Below are 17,789 nucleotides of genomic sequence, written 5' to 3' on the forward strand. Positions count from 1 at the left end.
AATCACCACGGCGTTATTACGAAGCCTGTTTGGGCATTCGCATTATACTATTTTAGTGGCGTCCGTTGGGCGTCCTGTAGTACGCACGTAAATCCGATCGGTTTCGAGCATGTGTAAAGAAGAAAAATTTCGCTCCCACGTCACAGATGGCTCTGATTTTAGATACGCTGAGCGTCCCCGGTATCTAATTTTCTCTACGGTGCTTGCAAAGAGGGGTGCTCTTCCGCCTCACCGAGTTGGTCCAGTACGTTTGACTCCTGTTCTTCTTGAGTACAATTATACCAATTTATTTTCAGGTAGATTTGACCTCGACAAAGAACCCTCCGATTTGGCGAGTTGATCAAATCTATGGAATATTGTTTATAAAAATGTTGAAAAAACCGCAATTACGATTTTTTAATTTTTTCCTATATGTGTGACGTAATAATGTTTCATATAAAAGTTGTGAGTCTCATTCCCGTGCATGAAAAAGAAATTCGAAATTTGAAAAAAATTCCCGCAGGTTCAACCGCAAAATTTGAAAAACCAGCTTTTTTTCATTTTCAATCCAGTATTCTTAATTATTAATGCATACCTTCGGAACTCATCCAAGGCATATGACATATATGCCCCAAGAGCCAGTCCAAAAATCATACGATTAACTCGTACATTACAGCAACCAATAGCGATTCTAGCAAAATTTTGGGGTACCAACAGAATCTGAGCTAATGGGGTTACAGAGTCAAACAAAAATTCTGGTAGTAGTGACAGATATGGAGTTTTACAATGTGATTCAAAAACTTTTTATTTCCATCTCCGAAGGTCGAATAAAAAAAGAAATAAAATTGTTTTACACAACAAATATGATTGTGATTGGAATTATTGACTTCCGACAACCATTTTTTGATATTGTAATTCCACTTTTTACTGTGAAAATTCTAAAAAAAAACCTCATCTCAATTAGAACCGGAGATACACTTGTTTTACTTATTTGCGGTTTCTTATTAATGTTAATAATATTAAGACTTGACAAAAGTACCGTCTCTCGTCTATACTTCAAGAATCAATCATAAACTTCTTTTTTCAGATTAGGGCTCCATTTTTATCAAAATCAATTGGTGAATTGAGGCAAACGATAAACGCGTCGCGTTTTCAATGGCGCGGCGATGTAGTGGAAGGCATAAGTGGTACAGTCGGAATATCCGAAATTTAAACTGACTTCTTCTCAAAGATAGCACCACTGCGCCAATTTTTTGTAGGTGTTTTTGGACCTACAAAAACGTGCTCTCAAATTTGCCTCAACGTCCTAGCTGCATTTTAGCAATGAAAAATCATTAAAAATAAAAAATTCGGTTCTTTGGAGTTATTTTTTATGGAATGCGTTTTATCAAAAAATAGTTCCCACAAAAGTTGTCCGTTATAATGTCTTCTATAAAATTGGATCAGTGTAAAAATGACCCAACATTGTTGGTTAAGCAGTTAATTGCAATTGAAACTTTTTTTTCTCATTTTGGTTTTTGCATCCGTTATCAGTCATTCATCAACATTATCTGATTATATCTGATTGAAACTCATTGATCATGTCGAGAAAACTCTTCCCAAGAGATACGTGCACGTTTTATCGATCTACGTTATATAGTTGAACAATAATCCGCAATCCACGACAATTAGGAGTTTTCAAATTCTCACCTCCGAGGAAGGCTCACAGAGTCAAAAAAAATCGAGGAGCTTCGTTTCGTCATGTAGATTCTTGGTGAAAAAAAATGTCTTTTTCGGTAAAACGAAAATACCGTTTTACGATGATTTAAAATTTTTGCTTATAATCAAGTAGGAGTAACTCTTCAAAATATGTAGATATTTAAAATATTCAGCAAGATTCTAATGCGCTTTTGCAAGACGAGCAATTTCGAAGAAAAAGTTGCAATATCTTTATTATACCCAGAGATCTCGATTTTTCAATGTTTTTTCAATTTACCATTGTTGTAATCATGATTTTTGCAAAATTGTAATAATCCTTTAGAGCGTTCGTCTCATTGTGAGTGATGAATCATTCCGATCGCTCGCACTGGGATCAGCGAGCAGCGTCGGCCGATGGGCCAAGCGGGGCGGTGCGGGTACACACCCCGCAGCTCCCCTCGAGCGGCATCATTAACAAATTGAATATAACTTCCTTAAAAATGGTCTTAGAGAGTTGGATTTTGTTTTAATTCTGCTTATTCTTTTCACGCGAACACATTAATACTCTTAAAAATCAATTTTTTTCCTAAGAGCGTGCGCAAAGTTCGTTTTTGCACACTAGTTTGCATGCGCAAAGTAGTTCTTTCCCGCATGCTAGTACTTTCCCGCCTCCAAGTAATCACGTTCGTCAAAATCAAACCATGTTTCCAATTCGCGTCCGCCATATTGGATCCGCCATTTCAAATTTTTTTTTATAGACCCCCCAAACCTGGCAGGGGCTTCGCCCCCTGCACATCTACCAAAGCCTCCTTGTAATCTTGTTGCGGCGGCATGTTACCCACCGGATTTTTTTTCTTGTCATGTATTAATTTCTGGATAGTGCTCGAACTTTGCGGTACTGGGTAGGAAAAAGGAATTTCGTTAAAAAAAAAAAAAAAAAAAAACTTTCACTTATCGAACTCTGTGCACTTATTAATTATTATCTATTATCTAATATCTATTATCTAGTATCTATTATCCATTATAAACCCCTCAGGCGGAAATGAGCTTTTTCCCGAAAAAAGCAAATATAATAGAATATGTTACAAATTGGTGTGTGACGGAGAGAGAGAGAGAGAGAGAGAAAAATGGCGGAAGAACACACAGCTTTCAACCCTTCCTTCTACAAGTGTCAGACAACTATTTTTATTGTATTTACGAGTTTTGTTTTTCAATTTCGTTTTAATTTTATCTTCAATCATGGTGTTTTCAAGTGGGGGGCGGAGCCCCCCCATTTTCCTGGTGGGGGCTTCCCTACACCCCTACCAGCGCTTGCAGCCCCGGACCCGCTCCCTCACCCCACATTCCACCGGCCCCTGCCTAGTCACTAACCTGGGGTCCAGTTCACCCCAACACCGACTTTTATGTACAATTTCAAAGTCAGCACGCTTGAATCAGGTTTGTTCGTGCAAGTCAAATGAAAATGATAAAATAACTTAATTACTGGATAGTGCTCGAACTTTGCGCAACTTGTTAGGAAAAATAGTATGCGCAACACGTGCGCAAAGGTGTATGTCCCACTCGCCTTTTGCCAAACACCTTCTTTGCGCACTTGTTGCGCAATGTACTATTTCCAATACTTACCCCAATAATCATTGTGCTTTCTCGATTTCAATACGGTCATGCCTACATAAATAACTGGGGACGTTACGTTTTGGCGCTGGCCATTTTGGCGCTCGGGACGTTTTGGCGTGTGTGTGTGTGTGTATGGGATCAGTGCGGTGGCCTAACCTATTCTAGGCTTTTGAGAGCTATAGCTACCGTCTGGGCATTTCGCATGTGTGTGTGTGTGTGTGTGTGTGCGTGCGTGCGTGCGTGCGTGCGTGCGTGCGTGTGTGTGTGTGTGTGTGTGGGATCAGTGAGGTAGCCCTAATCTATTTTAGTCTTTCGCGAGCTATGTCCAAAACGTCCCAGCGTCAAAACTGCTGGCGCCCAAACGACGGCGCAAATCTCAAATAAATGATACAAGAGGTTTTTTATTGAGAATTTCCGCCCCAAAAAGCGAAATTACAATTTCAAAAATTGGTCTTCGTAAGTCAATAATTCCAGTCACAATCATATTGGTTGAGGAACAAAAAATTATTTTCTTTTTTTTCGACATTTGTTGATGAAAAAAAAATTTTTGCAAATCACATTGTGAATCTCCGTATCACTAACGACCACCAGAATTTTAGTTCAACGCTGTAACGCCGTCTGATCAAATTCTTTTGGGACCCCAAAATTTTTCGAAAATCGCTATTTGCTGCCGTAATGTACGAGGTAATCGAATGATTTTAGGATTGGCTCTTGGGGCATGGATTTCATACGCCTCAGATGAGTTTTGAAGGTATGCATTAAGGGGGGAAAACTCTTCAGAAATTTAAAAAAAATTGATTTTTTTTTACATGTTTCGAAAATGCAATATATCTAGAGTATATTGGCAAGAGGATGAATCAATGTATTAAATATTTAGGAGATGCGGCCGATAGGTGTCCCGGCATGGGCTCGCGGCACTCAGCTGTTTCTCCGGGTCTCTGTCGTCGTACGAGAAACGGCGAAATGTCAAGTTGAGCGGGATAGCTCTGTCTACCGACGATAGTTGGGGCCGATATCAGCCCACGGAATGAAAACTTGCATCCGTTCACAATAGATAGAATTGCAATGCAGAACTGCAGGGGTTTGCAGTTCAATGCTCTAACGCAAGATTACGTCAGGGGTAACGAAATCGGCTTGAATTCATCCTGATTCATCGGTGTTCGGTCGCAGTTTTATTCGCCTCATCATCCAACTGACACAGTTTCGTTGATTGACAGTAGCCGTGGAAGTTTTCCGGAACTGAGGTAGTAGAGACCCAGATACTTCGGCTAAGGCGTTGAGGCACGTGCCAGGGGTGAAGACAGGAAGACAGATCCTGCATGCTCAGGTTCTCAGTAGAGTGCAGAAGGTTAGGTATGTCGGTGCTCTCTGTGCAGCTTGGGCCATGTTCTGGTCTTGGCTTTGTCTCGTTTCGCCCGATCATGGGAAGGGATGGGAGGTGGTCGGGAGATAGAAACAGATATTTAGAAACAAAGGCGTAAGAAAATATTCTAGGTAATTCTAATTTCGCCCATATCGTGTGCCAGGACTTCTCGTCACTGCCGGTTATTATTACAACTTGAGGTGAAGGTGACGATCCATTAAATGCGTTGCAAGCATATATATATTGTGACGAAAATACTCTTTCTTCACTCTACGTGTAATCGCTAAGGCAATGAAGCGAATACATGCAGGGGCACAAACGGGCCGATTTGTCGTGCGCCGGCGATCCACGGCTCGCCGGCGCAAAGCTGTTTCTCACCTTGTTCCTCTTCAATGTTGAGCGCCAGGTCGGATATAATTGGTCTTATCTAGCTCCGAGCCAAACTAGAATATTTGCCCTAACTAGCTAAGTCGGTGGCCCAAGGGCCGTGTGTCCGTGACTGAAACACGGCCACCGAGCGAGGTTCAAAGATAATCTCAAGAACGTGCGAGGAGGAACGGAATGGAATCTGATAAATTCGACACTGGTGAATTAATTAGGTATGGGTAATCAATTTATTTCGTACCTTATACAAGGTAATCGCTGAGTTGTAGTTCACGGGCACCCTATCCAAACTTTCTGATAGCCGTAGAGCACTTCACACACACTCTCTCACGGGGACACTTGACTCCGAGATCACAATACGCGCCGCTAACACCTTCGAGTGAAGAATTCTGACTGATGGTCAAAGGTGGTTTACTGGCCTATTCCCCTCCCGGTTCCCCCTTTGCGAGGGGTACGCGGACTCGAACCGCACTTATTTCTTTGAAACGTCTTCACGTTACAATATATCTGTTGAAGAAATGAGTGAACTAGGATGATAAGGGCGATGAACACTTGCATTGAGGTGGTTTATTTAACAACGTGGTGCATTGAGGTTCACTCAGTGTAAATGAGTGTAAGTCCATGAGTTTGTGACTGTATGAGAATCTCGTGATTATATTAATCACTTGAGTTAACTGCGATGATTGTATTATTCACTTGAGTTGACTATTTCATTAAAGGGAGAGCAAAGGATTTGATTTCCACTAATCACTTCTGACAGCACGTGGTAAGTATGTAGCAAATAAGAATGTAATGGCTGCGGGGAAGCCGGCGTTAAGGTGAGTCTTTGGCAACCATGGGTGAGCGGGCTAATTCACCTTGAGCGACATCCGTCTGGTCCTGTCTTTGAGAAGACATGTTCCCAAACAATATATATATATATATATATATAAATATATATATGTAACAGAATTGAGCGTTACCATATATATATATATAATATAAGTAACAGAATTGAGCGTCACAATATATATATACTGTGGTATTTTATACCCCGTCACATGGGTTGAATATCGCTCTCCTTATTTTCAGAATGTCGTAAAAAGTAACGAAAACACGTCTGGGGCCAATACTCCAAAAAGAACAACTAATTAATTTCTAAGTGAGACTTAATTATTAAGCTAATTCCTGTCTTTTTTTTATCTTTGTATCGCACTACGAGAGCTATCTTCAGCGACACCGCTTCGAAGGAACTGAATATCGCGAAGCCGAGGTCACGTACCGGGTCAACAGCCAACTATCGTCAATTGCAACAGATCGGATACCGCAAAGTCAACTTCAGATGGATGCCTACCTAGGTTGCGTACCGGGTCGTGCGTGAAGCACAACGAAGACCTCCGATCATTTAGACTTATCGGCCAGGAGCCGAACCATCGCTACAACGCCACTGCCGCATGGATGCATCGTAGACGGCGTATAGGGCTGTGCGTCAAAAACACAATCAAGCCTCCCGTCGCGGTACTTATCAGCCTGGAGCTGAACCAGCATAATATCTACTGTCTCGCCTACTATACCGCAGAATCGTAGCTGTCTACAAACCTACGATTATCGAAGGACTGCATCGTGAGGACAAGCCCGAGAAACAGTGGTGGACCACGCCGGACTGATGGTCCTAAGGATGGGAACCCTGCGTGTAAATCATCACCATCAGGAAGGCTCGGTGCAACAGTGCCGTAGGGCCCGCACCGAGTTGCAGTACCGGAGAGATAGTCAGCGCGGGGAGTACTAGCACTGCATAAGTTGACGACGCACCAATCCCGAATTCTGCAAAGTATCGATACCGCAACAATGTGAGTAGGATCATTCTTCTCGTCGTCGTTCCTAGATCTCTCGCACACATCGATACCGCAACACCGTGAGGGGTAGACCTTCCCCTCTCGCGAGGACCGCAAGCAGCTGACCATAGCCCTCCCACATATCGCTCGACGGATCGATAATTCTCTACAGGACAACGTGGGAGGAGAAGACACCCAGGAATGGACTATCGCCCATCTACACCTGTTGACCCGTACCACGTGACCCTCTGGCCCAATTATCGATCACCGAACACCGGAAAAGGATCACGTGATGAAATCTCGCCGAAAATCGACCGGGATCGTCAGGATCGCCGCTCGTCTCTTCACATTCTACGTTCAGCCTAGTTCACGACTAGACGTGTTTTCGCCTAACGTATTCTCGCTATCTTTCACCGTTTTTCACTTATATTATAATTCAGTGCCTTCTATCTTTCCGCTTCTCGACTACCTGTCTACGCTTTTCTTCTATCTTCTATGTTCGTAAGTGAGGTTTTTCTTCTATCTATTTTGTGAAGCCACGAATTTACTTGCTTTATATCTTTTTCTCTCTTTTCTTACCTATTATCGATTTTCTCTCTTTTATCTCGCAGTTTGCTCTGCGTGAGCCACGTGGGCTCGTATCGTATTCTCTTCTTATCTCTTATCTTATTCTCTCCCTTATTATCGAATATTGCAAGTAATTTCGCGACTGGTTAGTTTACTATTATTTGTAGTGACTATTACCTATTTCCTTGATTTATCTCGTTTGAATGATTTTCTTGATATCGCGGAATAGCAGCGCCTTACTTATGCTTTCGAAGAATATCTCTGAATACCGTATCTTATTCGAATCTCTGATTTATTGTTCTCAGTAGTGATTGTTAAATCAATTAGCTTATAAAGTCTCTAATTTTGCCTCTTATTTCGTTTCTCGCTATCTGATATCTATTTTCTCTCTGTATCTCTTTTATAATTTCTCAAATATTGTTTCTTTGATTTCTTAATATTTTACTGATTTGAATATTACCGAATATCTTTCTGATTTAATTATTATCGAATATCTTGGAGGAATTATATCGTAAGCGTACCGCGTGCGCGATCGTCTATCGCTGCGCGGTATAGCCGTTGTTCTCTTTTGACATTGGAGTATTGTGCCGTACCGAATAACACCTTTTTCACCGCTTTCTTTGCTAATACCGCTGTTACGTAGTTTGTCCGTAGACCTCTAGTTTGTAATATATCGCATTATAATACGTTTCTCTCTATAATACCTGTTCTTGACACGTCAAGATATCTATTTCTTGTTCATCGTCATTATAATATTTCGTCTTATCGCCTATATCGCAAGCTAGAACCTACGTATTTCTCTAATCTCTCTTGTAATTTCTATCGTAATTTCTCTTGTAATTCTATCGTAATTTCTTCTGTAATTTCTATCATACCTGTTTTATATTATTTCGCTATACTTGATTATTTCTGACTTCGCTTCAAATATCGAATTATCTAACTGACTTGTAATCCTTGCCTTTCTATTAATTGTCGTATCTCCTGTTGTCGATTAATTGTAATATCTCTTGTTTCCCGATTAACTATAATATCTTTTGCTTTTCGACTAACGATAATATCTCTTGCCTCCTTTGCCAATTGTAATTTCGGATCTTCTATCTATTATCGTACCTCATTATTGTTACACATTGCTGCGATTATTCTGTATTTCTATGTGATCATATCTTCCTCGCCATACTATGCTATTTGACTTGAATTGTGACAATTAGTTTAAGAACCTTAGATTGTGCATTGCATGCTAGCCTATTTCTTATCTGCTTTGTAAACTTGCTGATTGTTATACCGAGTAATAGTATCGCGATCACCGCTTCATACCGCTAAATTACTTGAATAATTGTATCGCTACCGTGCTATCCCTGAATTCGCTTTCTCTCTGACTGTATCTGAATTTCTCTACTTGCTTTTTTTAATACAATTGATACTATTACCATTTTCTTTAATATTGTGTTTTATCGACTTGGATACGACCCATCCCCTCTACCATTATCTTTACCTGCTGAGTGAGCTGTGCAAAACCGTCGTAGAATCTGATCTATTTCGTCATATCGTATTCTCTAATTATCGTATCTCTGACGCTACTGCGTCTGGCGCCCAACATTTATCTCTTTTTCTAATTATCGTTTATTCCGTGATCAGATCAGTACCTGCGCCGTAGGGTAGCGTGATTATCCCTCCCTCAAGAATTATCGCTATTTTCCTTTTTAACTATAATAATCACGTTGCAATATAGTAACAGAATTGAGCGTTACAATATATATATATATATTGTAACGCTCAATTCTGTTACTCTCTGACGAGGACTTGTCGTTGACACTTTGGCGCGATTCCCTAATTATTCGATACGATATTTCAAGATAAGAAAAGGTATTCGTTGGGCGCCAGACGCTTCAGCGTCAATTTTTAGATGAAAATGGAAAGATACCATACGGTAATAATAATTCGAGAACCCGTTGTATAGCTGGCTAGGCTTAGGTACTCACACGAACTGGTATAATGGCGGTATCCAAGGCAGTTACAACAATTGGGAAATAAGGAAAGTAAAAAAATCAAGAAATAAGCTCGAATTAAGGAAATTAACAAGTCAATTAGTCGTGTTTTATTAATCAGTTCACAAGCGTGTAAAATTATTAACTTTTTTTGTATTTCATTAGTTGATAATTTTCTTTTATATCATAATTTCAAATAATGAAATAAGTGAGTGAAACAAATTATTAATTATTTGCAATAATTGTGCAATCCAGTTTTTATTTTGTCAATATCCGAATGATTTTCGTTTGTAGTGGTAGAAGTAGAAATGCACAATTCTTTGATTTTAATATCAAAATTGACACGAGTGGCGCTTACTAACTAACTCATTCATTCATCCATACAACCATTCATACTAACATACGATCACAAAACGTAGAACAAAGAAAATGTCTTTCGCAATATGGGAAGTCGAATGTTTGACTATACATTTATCAGAAGTATGATGAGGTTTAAAGACGAATCGAATCAAAAACACTTATCTTGGATCAGAACTTTCTGGATCGACAATATCTGATACGAGAGAACTTCAACCATGTTTCTTATGAATCCAATGATGTCGATGATGGTGTGGTAATGTAAACGATGATAGAAACTCCGTTGTTCGTGTAGTTTTTGAAAATCTCCTTGACGCCGATTCCTCAAGTCATCAGTAAATCGTGTAGGTAAATTTGTACTGGTTATTTGCACATCAGGTCTTCGGATGGCCAAGATTAAGTTCGATGATAATTCACATCAGCCATATGCTGAATGTACGTTGGATTTAGAGTTTACTCTCGATATTTACGTGATTTGATGAGTTTACTCTCGATATTTAAGTGATTTGATAAGTTTACTCTCGATATTTAAGTGATGGCTACAAAATCTATATAAATGTTCACTAGAAATTTAAACTAAGTTACCACAAATTTAAAGATTACTAATGAATTACGGAGCCACCCAGCAACATGTCTGTTTGCTTCAACGTCCTTCCCAAGAGAGCTAAATCCTAGGTCCCTTCCGGTCACGTTCACTGACCGTGCTAGTCATAGTTTGTACTTGCCTAGTCAATTGCTGAGGCGCGTCATTCAAAGTCACCATTTCGTGATAGTGATAGTTAGCAAAAGAAATTAGTCGTAGGTCGTAGAAGCGATATAATAAAAAAAAGTCTACTTAAACTACACGTCACTGGGCGACGTGATTTCACCCAAATTTCGAAAGGCGAAACTACGAGGATTGTTAATTTATTGAATTACAGCAAGAGTGAAACTTTAGCGAAAATCGGTAGTTGACAGAATTGACGTTAGCTCAGAATAATAGTGTTAGGAAAATAATATCGAAATTACGATAAACGGTAATTATCAAGAGAGATTGACAGTGATATACAATTCACAAATATAACGGTAGCTTATACAAAATAGAGCAGAGATGAAGCAGAGAAAATCAGAGATACAAAAGATATTTATTCGGTAGTTATGAGGTCGTTCAACGATAAGTTTTCGGAAATTAATTATATAATGAAATCATGCAGTCGCACGGTGGCTTGCAGCACCTCAACGTCCGTGGACCATGATTCACAAAGTTACTGGCACTATTTGATGCAACCAAAAAAATAATTAAGATACGATAAGAGAAATAGAAATAAGAGCAACTTCGTAACGATACGATAGAGAGGCAAAAGCCTTACCTTAGTCGGCGACGATATTCAAACACTGAGTTTAAATTAAAATAAACCTAACTAATGCGAAAGAAGGAAGGAATTGAATTTACGGGAGAGAAATGAAGCTAATGATTAAAACGATAGTGGGTGCGAAAATGATAGAAAAACGGTAGCGATAGCGATAATAAGAAGGAACAGGAACGATAAAAGAAGAATACGGAAAGTTGAAGGAAGTCTAAAGTAACGAGAGCAATATATTCGAAGCTGTCTCCTAGCGGGTTGAGCGTAGAATAGGCAGAGTTCGGAGTCCGGATCAGCGATCTCGCCGGTGTCGTCAGGTGATTCTACTTCCCCTTCGGTGCTCATTCAATCCCCACCATAATTGGGTCATCCCTCTGGCGAATATCGACTACGCGTTGTCGACGATTACTGCTAGATGATGCGTAGTTGACGCCAACACGTACTTTTCTCCGGCTGCTTCGTTATACTGTCCAGGTTGCCTGTCATTGGGGATTCCCTTGACGAAGGCAGGTACGTAGGCTACCTCCGGAAGGTTACCGGATGGAGTGCAACTCCACATTGTTTGCCTCCACCAGCTTCTTCGTATAGGCAGTGGCCTTCTGCCCACGATATATCACGAAGACCATGCACTCACAGCGGGTTACAGCACCTCAATGTCCGTGGACCATGACTCACACTGATTGTAGCCCTTACTGACAGGAAGGCTGCGTCGATCCTCAGAACGAGGGCTTTATCAATCCTGGACGTAGTGTTTTGGGGTTTGGTCCGGCTCCTGGCCAGTACGTCGGGAGACGACAGGCTGCGGTCTGCCCTTGATGTCGACCTTACGGCATCCGATAAGAGTTAGCATTCGAAGTTGTACGGGAAGTTCATAATTACGGAACGGTAGTTGAATTTGTCGGTAGCTGGAACTGTAGTTTTCGGTAGATATTGATCCCTCGGTGCATCGAAGAAATGTGTTGATCCCTCGATGATCGTGGTTGCGGTACCTGGTTAGCTTGCGCCGAAGCGCGGGATTACAGAATTTATACAGAAAATATTACTAACTAGTATTTTTCGCCTATTTTGTATCGAGCTTTCTTGGAGTACCCCACCAGGGACGCGTTTTCGGTATTTTCCTCTAGATTTTTGCCCTTGGAACGGGCCATTCCAAAATGCCACGTTACAATATATATGTCTCGAATCATGAAAATTTTAAGGTTTTCGTTGTCAAATAAAAATCATAAAATGAATGCATATAACTTCGTCTTACACTTTTTGGAAGCAAGATTTCCATTGTCCTCCTTTGCCAGGTGAGCTAACACGCCCGCCTGGTGGATAAATATGTCACTTCTGTCCCCATCCCCAAATGCGGTTATGGCAAGCTGAATGGCTCTCACAAAAAAATTGTAAGGTAGCTGAATTGCCCATCCCCTTGTGACACTCCAGCCTCGTGCACTATATATTCGTATATTTTTATGTGTTGGGCGCTAATTGATTTCTAGCAATATTATCTAAGGAACGAAGCGGAAATGTGAAACGAAGAGCAATGAGTTCCTTCTCAGGACGTTTGGACTTTACCATGGGCAGTGAATCATCTTGGTATGAGAAAATGAGCGTAGGCAATAAATTGGGTAGACAAGGCGAACAATTTTATATGTAGGAATTTGTCAATTTTTCGTTTATTCAGGAAATGAGAACGTATGTGCGGTAGGAGTATAGGTGTTGGGTGTTTAGGAATTAGGACAATATTAAGTGTATTTGGGTTGGATGGGTACTTATGGTTAAGGCTGTTATCAAATAATTCGGTAAAATAAGTCGGACAATCTATATATTATCATTCGATGAGGTAAAATGAATTATTGATAGTGAACTCTTGATACATGAACATATAATAAAATGGCAATACATCTACTATTGGGATGCTATATGATAATTTCGCGTTCGGCTTTGTCTTTCTTAATTTTGCAAGGACCTACTGACGACATGAAATTTTAGATTTAACGGGAGAACAGAGTTACACTAGTCACGTTATATTCGTGATACGGGAGTTTGAATTGACTGGACGAATTGCAGGAAGCTAGAGAATGAATTTAAATACTGAGATCTGCTCTTTATTTGCAAAAATCAAGACAGTTTAGCGAGCAAGAAAGACCGAAGTCAATCCGCGGACACCACTGTTGATTTAACTCGTAATATTGAAGGGTCGGACAGGCAGAAGGACCGAAGTACAATCCGCGATGCGTCGCCAACGAAAAGAGTTAATAAAATGATTTTAATAAGCAAGGATTCTACGTTAACTCTCGACCACAAGCCAGAGACAGGCGGAAAGACCGAAATGCGATCCGCTATGCTGGGACTTGTAGCTCCGAGTATCAAATACCAGAAGTTAATAAAATATTGGGTTTTGACAGGCAGAAAGACCGAAGTACGATCCGCGATGCGCCAGCTCAATAGGAATGAGCAGATCTGATTCGCTGCTTTTATCGATGAATTTATCTCTATTTATTCATGATTTTGCGTTGGTTTGTTTATGCGAGGAATAGCGAGGGAGTCGGTACCGCGCGGCAGCCCGAGTGAAGCTCGTTGCTGACGGCTGCGGTCCGCTCCGTTTTGCCCTACACCTTCATTTGTTTCTGATCGGAAGAATAGATATAAAGTTGTTTGAATTATATAATGAGCGAATTCTGACACGTTACACCCTGGGCCCGCTGACGTTAGCCGCGAGGTAGCCTGACATTATGTTGACGTACTTACGTACTCTATGTCTGGAAGAAAAGAAATTCCAATATACTTCTAAAGCCATGATTGTCTATTACATACACATGCTTGAAGAAAAAAAAAATTGTACTCCTCCAGTACAACTTACCGATATTTTTTGGAAGTAAGTTTTTGAAAGTAAATTTTTTTTCATTTTTGTTGGAAAATTTGTAAAAAGAGAATGCACAAACGTGAAATTATTTCTATTCACTCAAGTAAAATCCTAAGTTGATGCACACACACGAATGTAAAGATTCATTTCGAATCACCCACCTGCACTCTTCGACAAGTCAACTGCTATTGAAGTCATCAGACGTATGGAGCACCCCACTCGTCGTACAGCTTTTCCATGTATTCAGGTTCACAATTAAACACATATCAAATCACGAAGTGGTTAACAGTTGTCAGTTACGGTTGCAGGATAACTCCGTCTCACTTTGTCGTACTGCAGTAGTGCGTAGGCTAAGTACACCTTCGGTGAACGATATCTATCCACTATCTATTACACTTCCGTATATCACTCTGGCGATTTGTTCACCACAATAGCTTTCTCTCGTGCATGAGGCGTGCGATTTTTACAAGTTCCAAGAACTGTTCTACCATCTTACACCCGCAACGGATTCGTTCAAGAAATATCTTGCAATATATCGTCTATTCTTCCCGCATCTTCGACACTATGTGAGTCATGATGTTGTTTGCCCATGAAAGGAACCGTGCCAGCATAGAGCAGTCATTGTAAAACAAGTTTTGCAACTATAGCTTTATCAAGTGTATCATCGAAAGAAGAAGAAACAAACATAGATTCTGAAAAGTGGTTGAAATTGTTGAAAATCGTGGAAACGGCGTTTAAGATTTTGACTGAAAAATCGTCATCGGCAAAGAGTTAAAAGTGGATTCAATGCAGAACCCAAAATACCAAGCTTTCGAGTAAAATCTTACGAAACTACGCTTCCACAATTGGGGAAAACACAAGAATTTTGGCTACAATTGGAATTCTGAAATCGTAGTCAGTTAAATTTCAACAGTTTCAAAAAGTAGGTGACGGATTACGAAGCCAACGCAGAAGTGATCTGATTTGGTGGGAAGATTTGGAGACAGCTTTCGAGAGTAGAATTAGAACAGGAGCCGTTATTAATATGCGGCATAAAAATTTGAACAGGTTTTTGGATGATACAAAATACCTCGTCGTTGCAAGACTGAAGAACATGCCACGAAAGGCGGGAAGTTTAAAAGCAGACTGTTTCTTGTCTTGTGAATTTATTGTAACGAAAAACGCTGAAATTGTAGAAGAAGTGAAATTTTTCAATACTAAAAATCAAGTTATTCTCTAACCAACGGACATACACGGCTGGTTCGAAGAGAACGTCAAGCAAAAAGTGTTGGCCAAGGTGGAAGATTTCCAAGAAAAAAAAGACTGGCTGGTCGTAGACTGAAATAATCAATTTGATTTGATCGTGAACAAGTACGTGCAACTACAAGGAGGTGTGTTCACATATACACCACTACCCAAAGATGTTCAAGATAAGAAGGCCATTGTCAACATCCGTAACAGCGTGAAGTATGCCTATGACATTTCCTGTCTGTCTGGTGATGTGCATATGCGAGAGATGAATTAGTATGTACGAAGACCGGCTTCGCCCGCACATCAAGAATTATATGCGCACAAACCGTACGCCCCGTCAAATCTTAACAACAGCGATGAGATTCGAATCACCGTTCAACATCAGGATTTATGCATACTACCGAGCAAGAGTTCGATGCATATCTCTGGAAAATTGGTAAAATCATACGGTACTGCAGCAGCGATCACAACCTTGGTAAATAACACCATCTGCCATTTGTTCGAAGGTGCGTGGTACGAAATGCAAGAACCTTGGTCTAACTAGCCTGCTGAAGGGTTTCGCTTCACTCAACCCTGGTCAAAGTTGGCTTATGGCAAATGCTGGATGGTTCGATGTTCAAGAAACGAAAAAATAAACTGACACCGATGTTAACTTCGTTGTAGTTATTCCCTTAAACGTAATATTGATTTTATGGTTGACCTGGGCATAATGAAGACTTCAGAATCGTGATTGATCAAGTGGAATGGTTAGTACCAAACGTAAAGCTCTCGAATCGACAAAAAATTGCACTGTCGAGTTTCATTGAGAAAGATACGCCCGTCTCCGTGAGCTTCCGCAGTTGGGAATTGTACGAATATTCTCTGCTACCAGCTACCACGAAACACGTGTAGACTGTGAAAACGTTCACCCATTTGGAGAAACCACGATTTGTTATGGTCGGTTTTCAAACGAATCGAAAAAATAAAGCCGGAAAAAATGCCAGTCATGTTGATCACCGTAACATCACCGACGTCAAGCTCTTCTTGAATTCTGAGTATTATCTGTGCGTAACCTGAACTTGAACATGAGTCATAATCGTTTCGCGCTGCTGTACGAGGTGTACGCAAGGCATTCGGCGGTGATGAAACACACATTTTGAGCCCAGTCCAGTACGGGAGATTTCGATCCATTCAGTGCAACTGTGAAAATTTGTCCAATTTCTGTGTGTGGTAACCAATCTGTTAAATTTATTTCCAAATTTTTAAAAATTAAAAAGACACTCCACTTGTTGCCAAAATAAGGCATTAGCTGCCCAGGTCTCACTCTCATCGCTTGAGCGGTATAAGAGTTTTGCATCCCCGCGTTTTCGAGGTGTACAACGCGTCTTTATAAGCACCTTAAGAGTTAGCGTCCATCAATTTCAGAACCTTCCAGATTTCAACGTCCCGTCGAAACTCGATGGATGCAGGCCACTCGACGTCAAGTCACAACTCGCCGAAAGATTCCGAGAATTGTTTGTCAGCCAAAATTCTGAGAATTTGTTCAGGGTCGTTGCATGAGCCTCCCAACGTCGTACCTTTTCTCGAAACCGTTCGATCATCGGAGGGATGGAAGAATTTTTCAGAAGCTCACTCATGTGTCATGTGAATGTGTCCGAACCCCCATGCGACAATAGACTTTTTCTGACAATCAAAGCAAGGAGTACACAAATGTCCTTAATTTGAACTACAGTAAACTCACCCTATATTTAACTCGTCCGCCCAGGACCTTTTTGTATATTCGACTCGTCCTTTTGTCTCTGCGGTTCTATTGTGTGTTTGAAAAAAATTTGTCGATAATCATCCGTACCTAACCTCAATTTCTCTATCGAATATTGGATTGATTGGAATAATTAATCCAGCGGTAGCCTTCAAGGGTTTGCGTCCCGGGAACCGGGAAGGAGCTTTGTCAGTAAAGTACGTGTTCGTATCCAGAATCCCCTTTGTATTGCTACTCCCCAAAACACTTACTGCAATCATATATCATATTTAACAAATACAAATAATGATAATCTCTTATTTTCCGTATAGCTATAGAGAAAATGGTGATACGGAAGTACAATATAAGCGAGGACGACTTCAAGGTGATGGAAACGGTTGTGCTGAAGACGGAACCACATAAGGCAGGTCAGCAGTGGAAATTTGCTGGGGCAGTCTACTACGCTACCACGGTGCTTACTACGATTGGTAAGCCATTCAATAATATTTTTGTTAGTACAGGAGTAAGAACTCTTGATTACTGGAATGCTGTTGTAAATTGTTGTAAGCTCACAGAACAGAATGTTGAACAGTAATCGTTGATCTCAAAGAGCGAGTCAAGTATCGCATTGCATTATGAATCAAAGCAGAATCCTCCTTGCGTGCGCGTGTTGCCACACCAGATTTAATAATCTGCCACAATTTTCTTTTTTTTTTTATTATCTGTTTCCTACTCTGAAATATCACTAGTATAAACTGTGACGAGACTTTCAGCCAATTAGAAAAATCGACATGAACCGATCACATTGAGATGGTACTCCAGTAAGACCACGTCAGTCTTTAATGCGAAATTTCTTTTTTGAATTAAAAAATATTGATATTAAATTTTGAAGATCGAGAATAATGAAA

General features: G+C 40.4%; 1 protein-coding gene across 1 annotated transcript in view; it reads left to right on the forward strand.

Moving 5' to 3' along the window:
* Positions 1-17,789, forward strand: part of LOC124411537 (two pore potassium channel protein sup-9) — a 167,443-nt gene that overhangs the window by 77,971 nt on the left and 71,683 nt on the right. The window contains exon 2 of the mRNA XM_046890718.1: positions 17,214-17,369. Within this exon, the coding sequence (XP_046746674.1) occupies positions 17,214-17,369 (156 nt within the window). The remainder of the gene's footprint in view (positions 1-17,213; positions 17,370-17,789) is intronic.

The sequence above is a fragment of the Diprion similis genome, chromosome 2, assembly GCF_021155765.1.
Source record: "Diprion similis isolate iyDipSimi1 chromosome 2, iyDipSimi1.1, whole genome shotgun sequence".
NCBI lineage: Eukaryota > Metazoa > Arthropoda > Insecta > Hymenoptera > Diprionidae > Diprion > Diprion similis.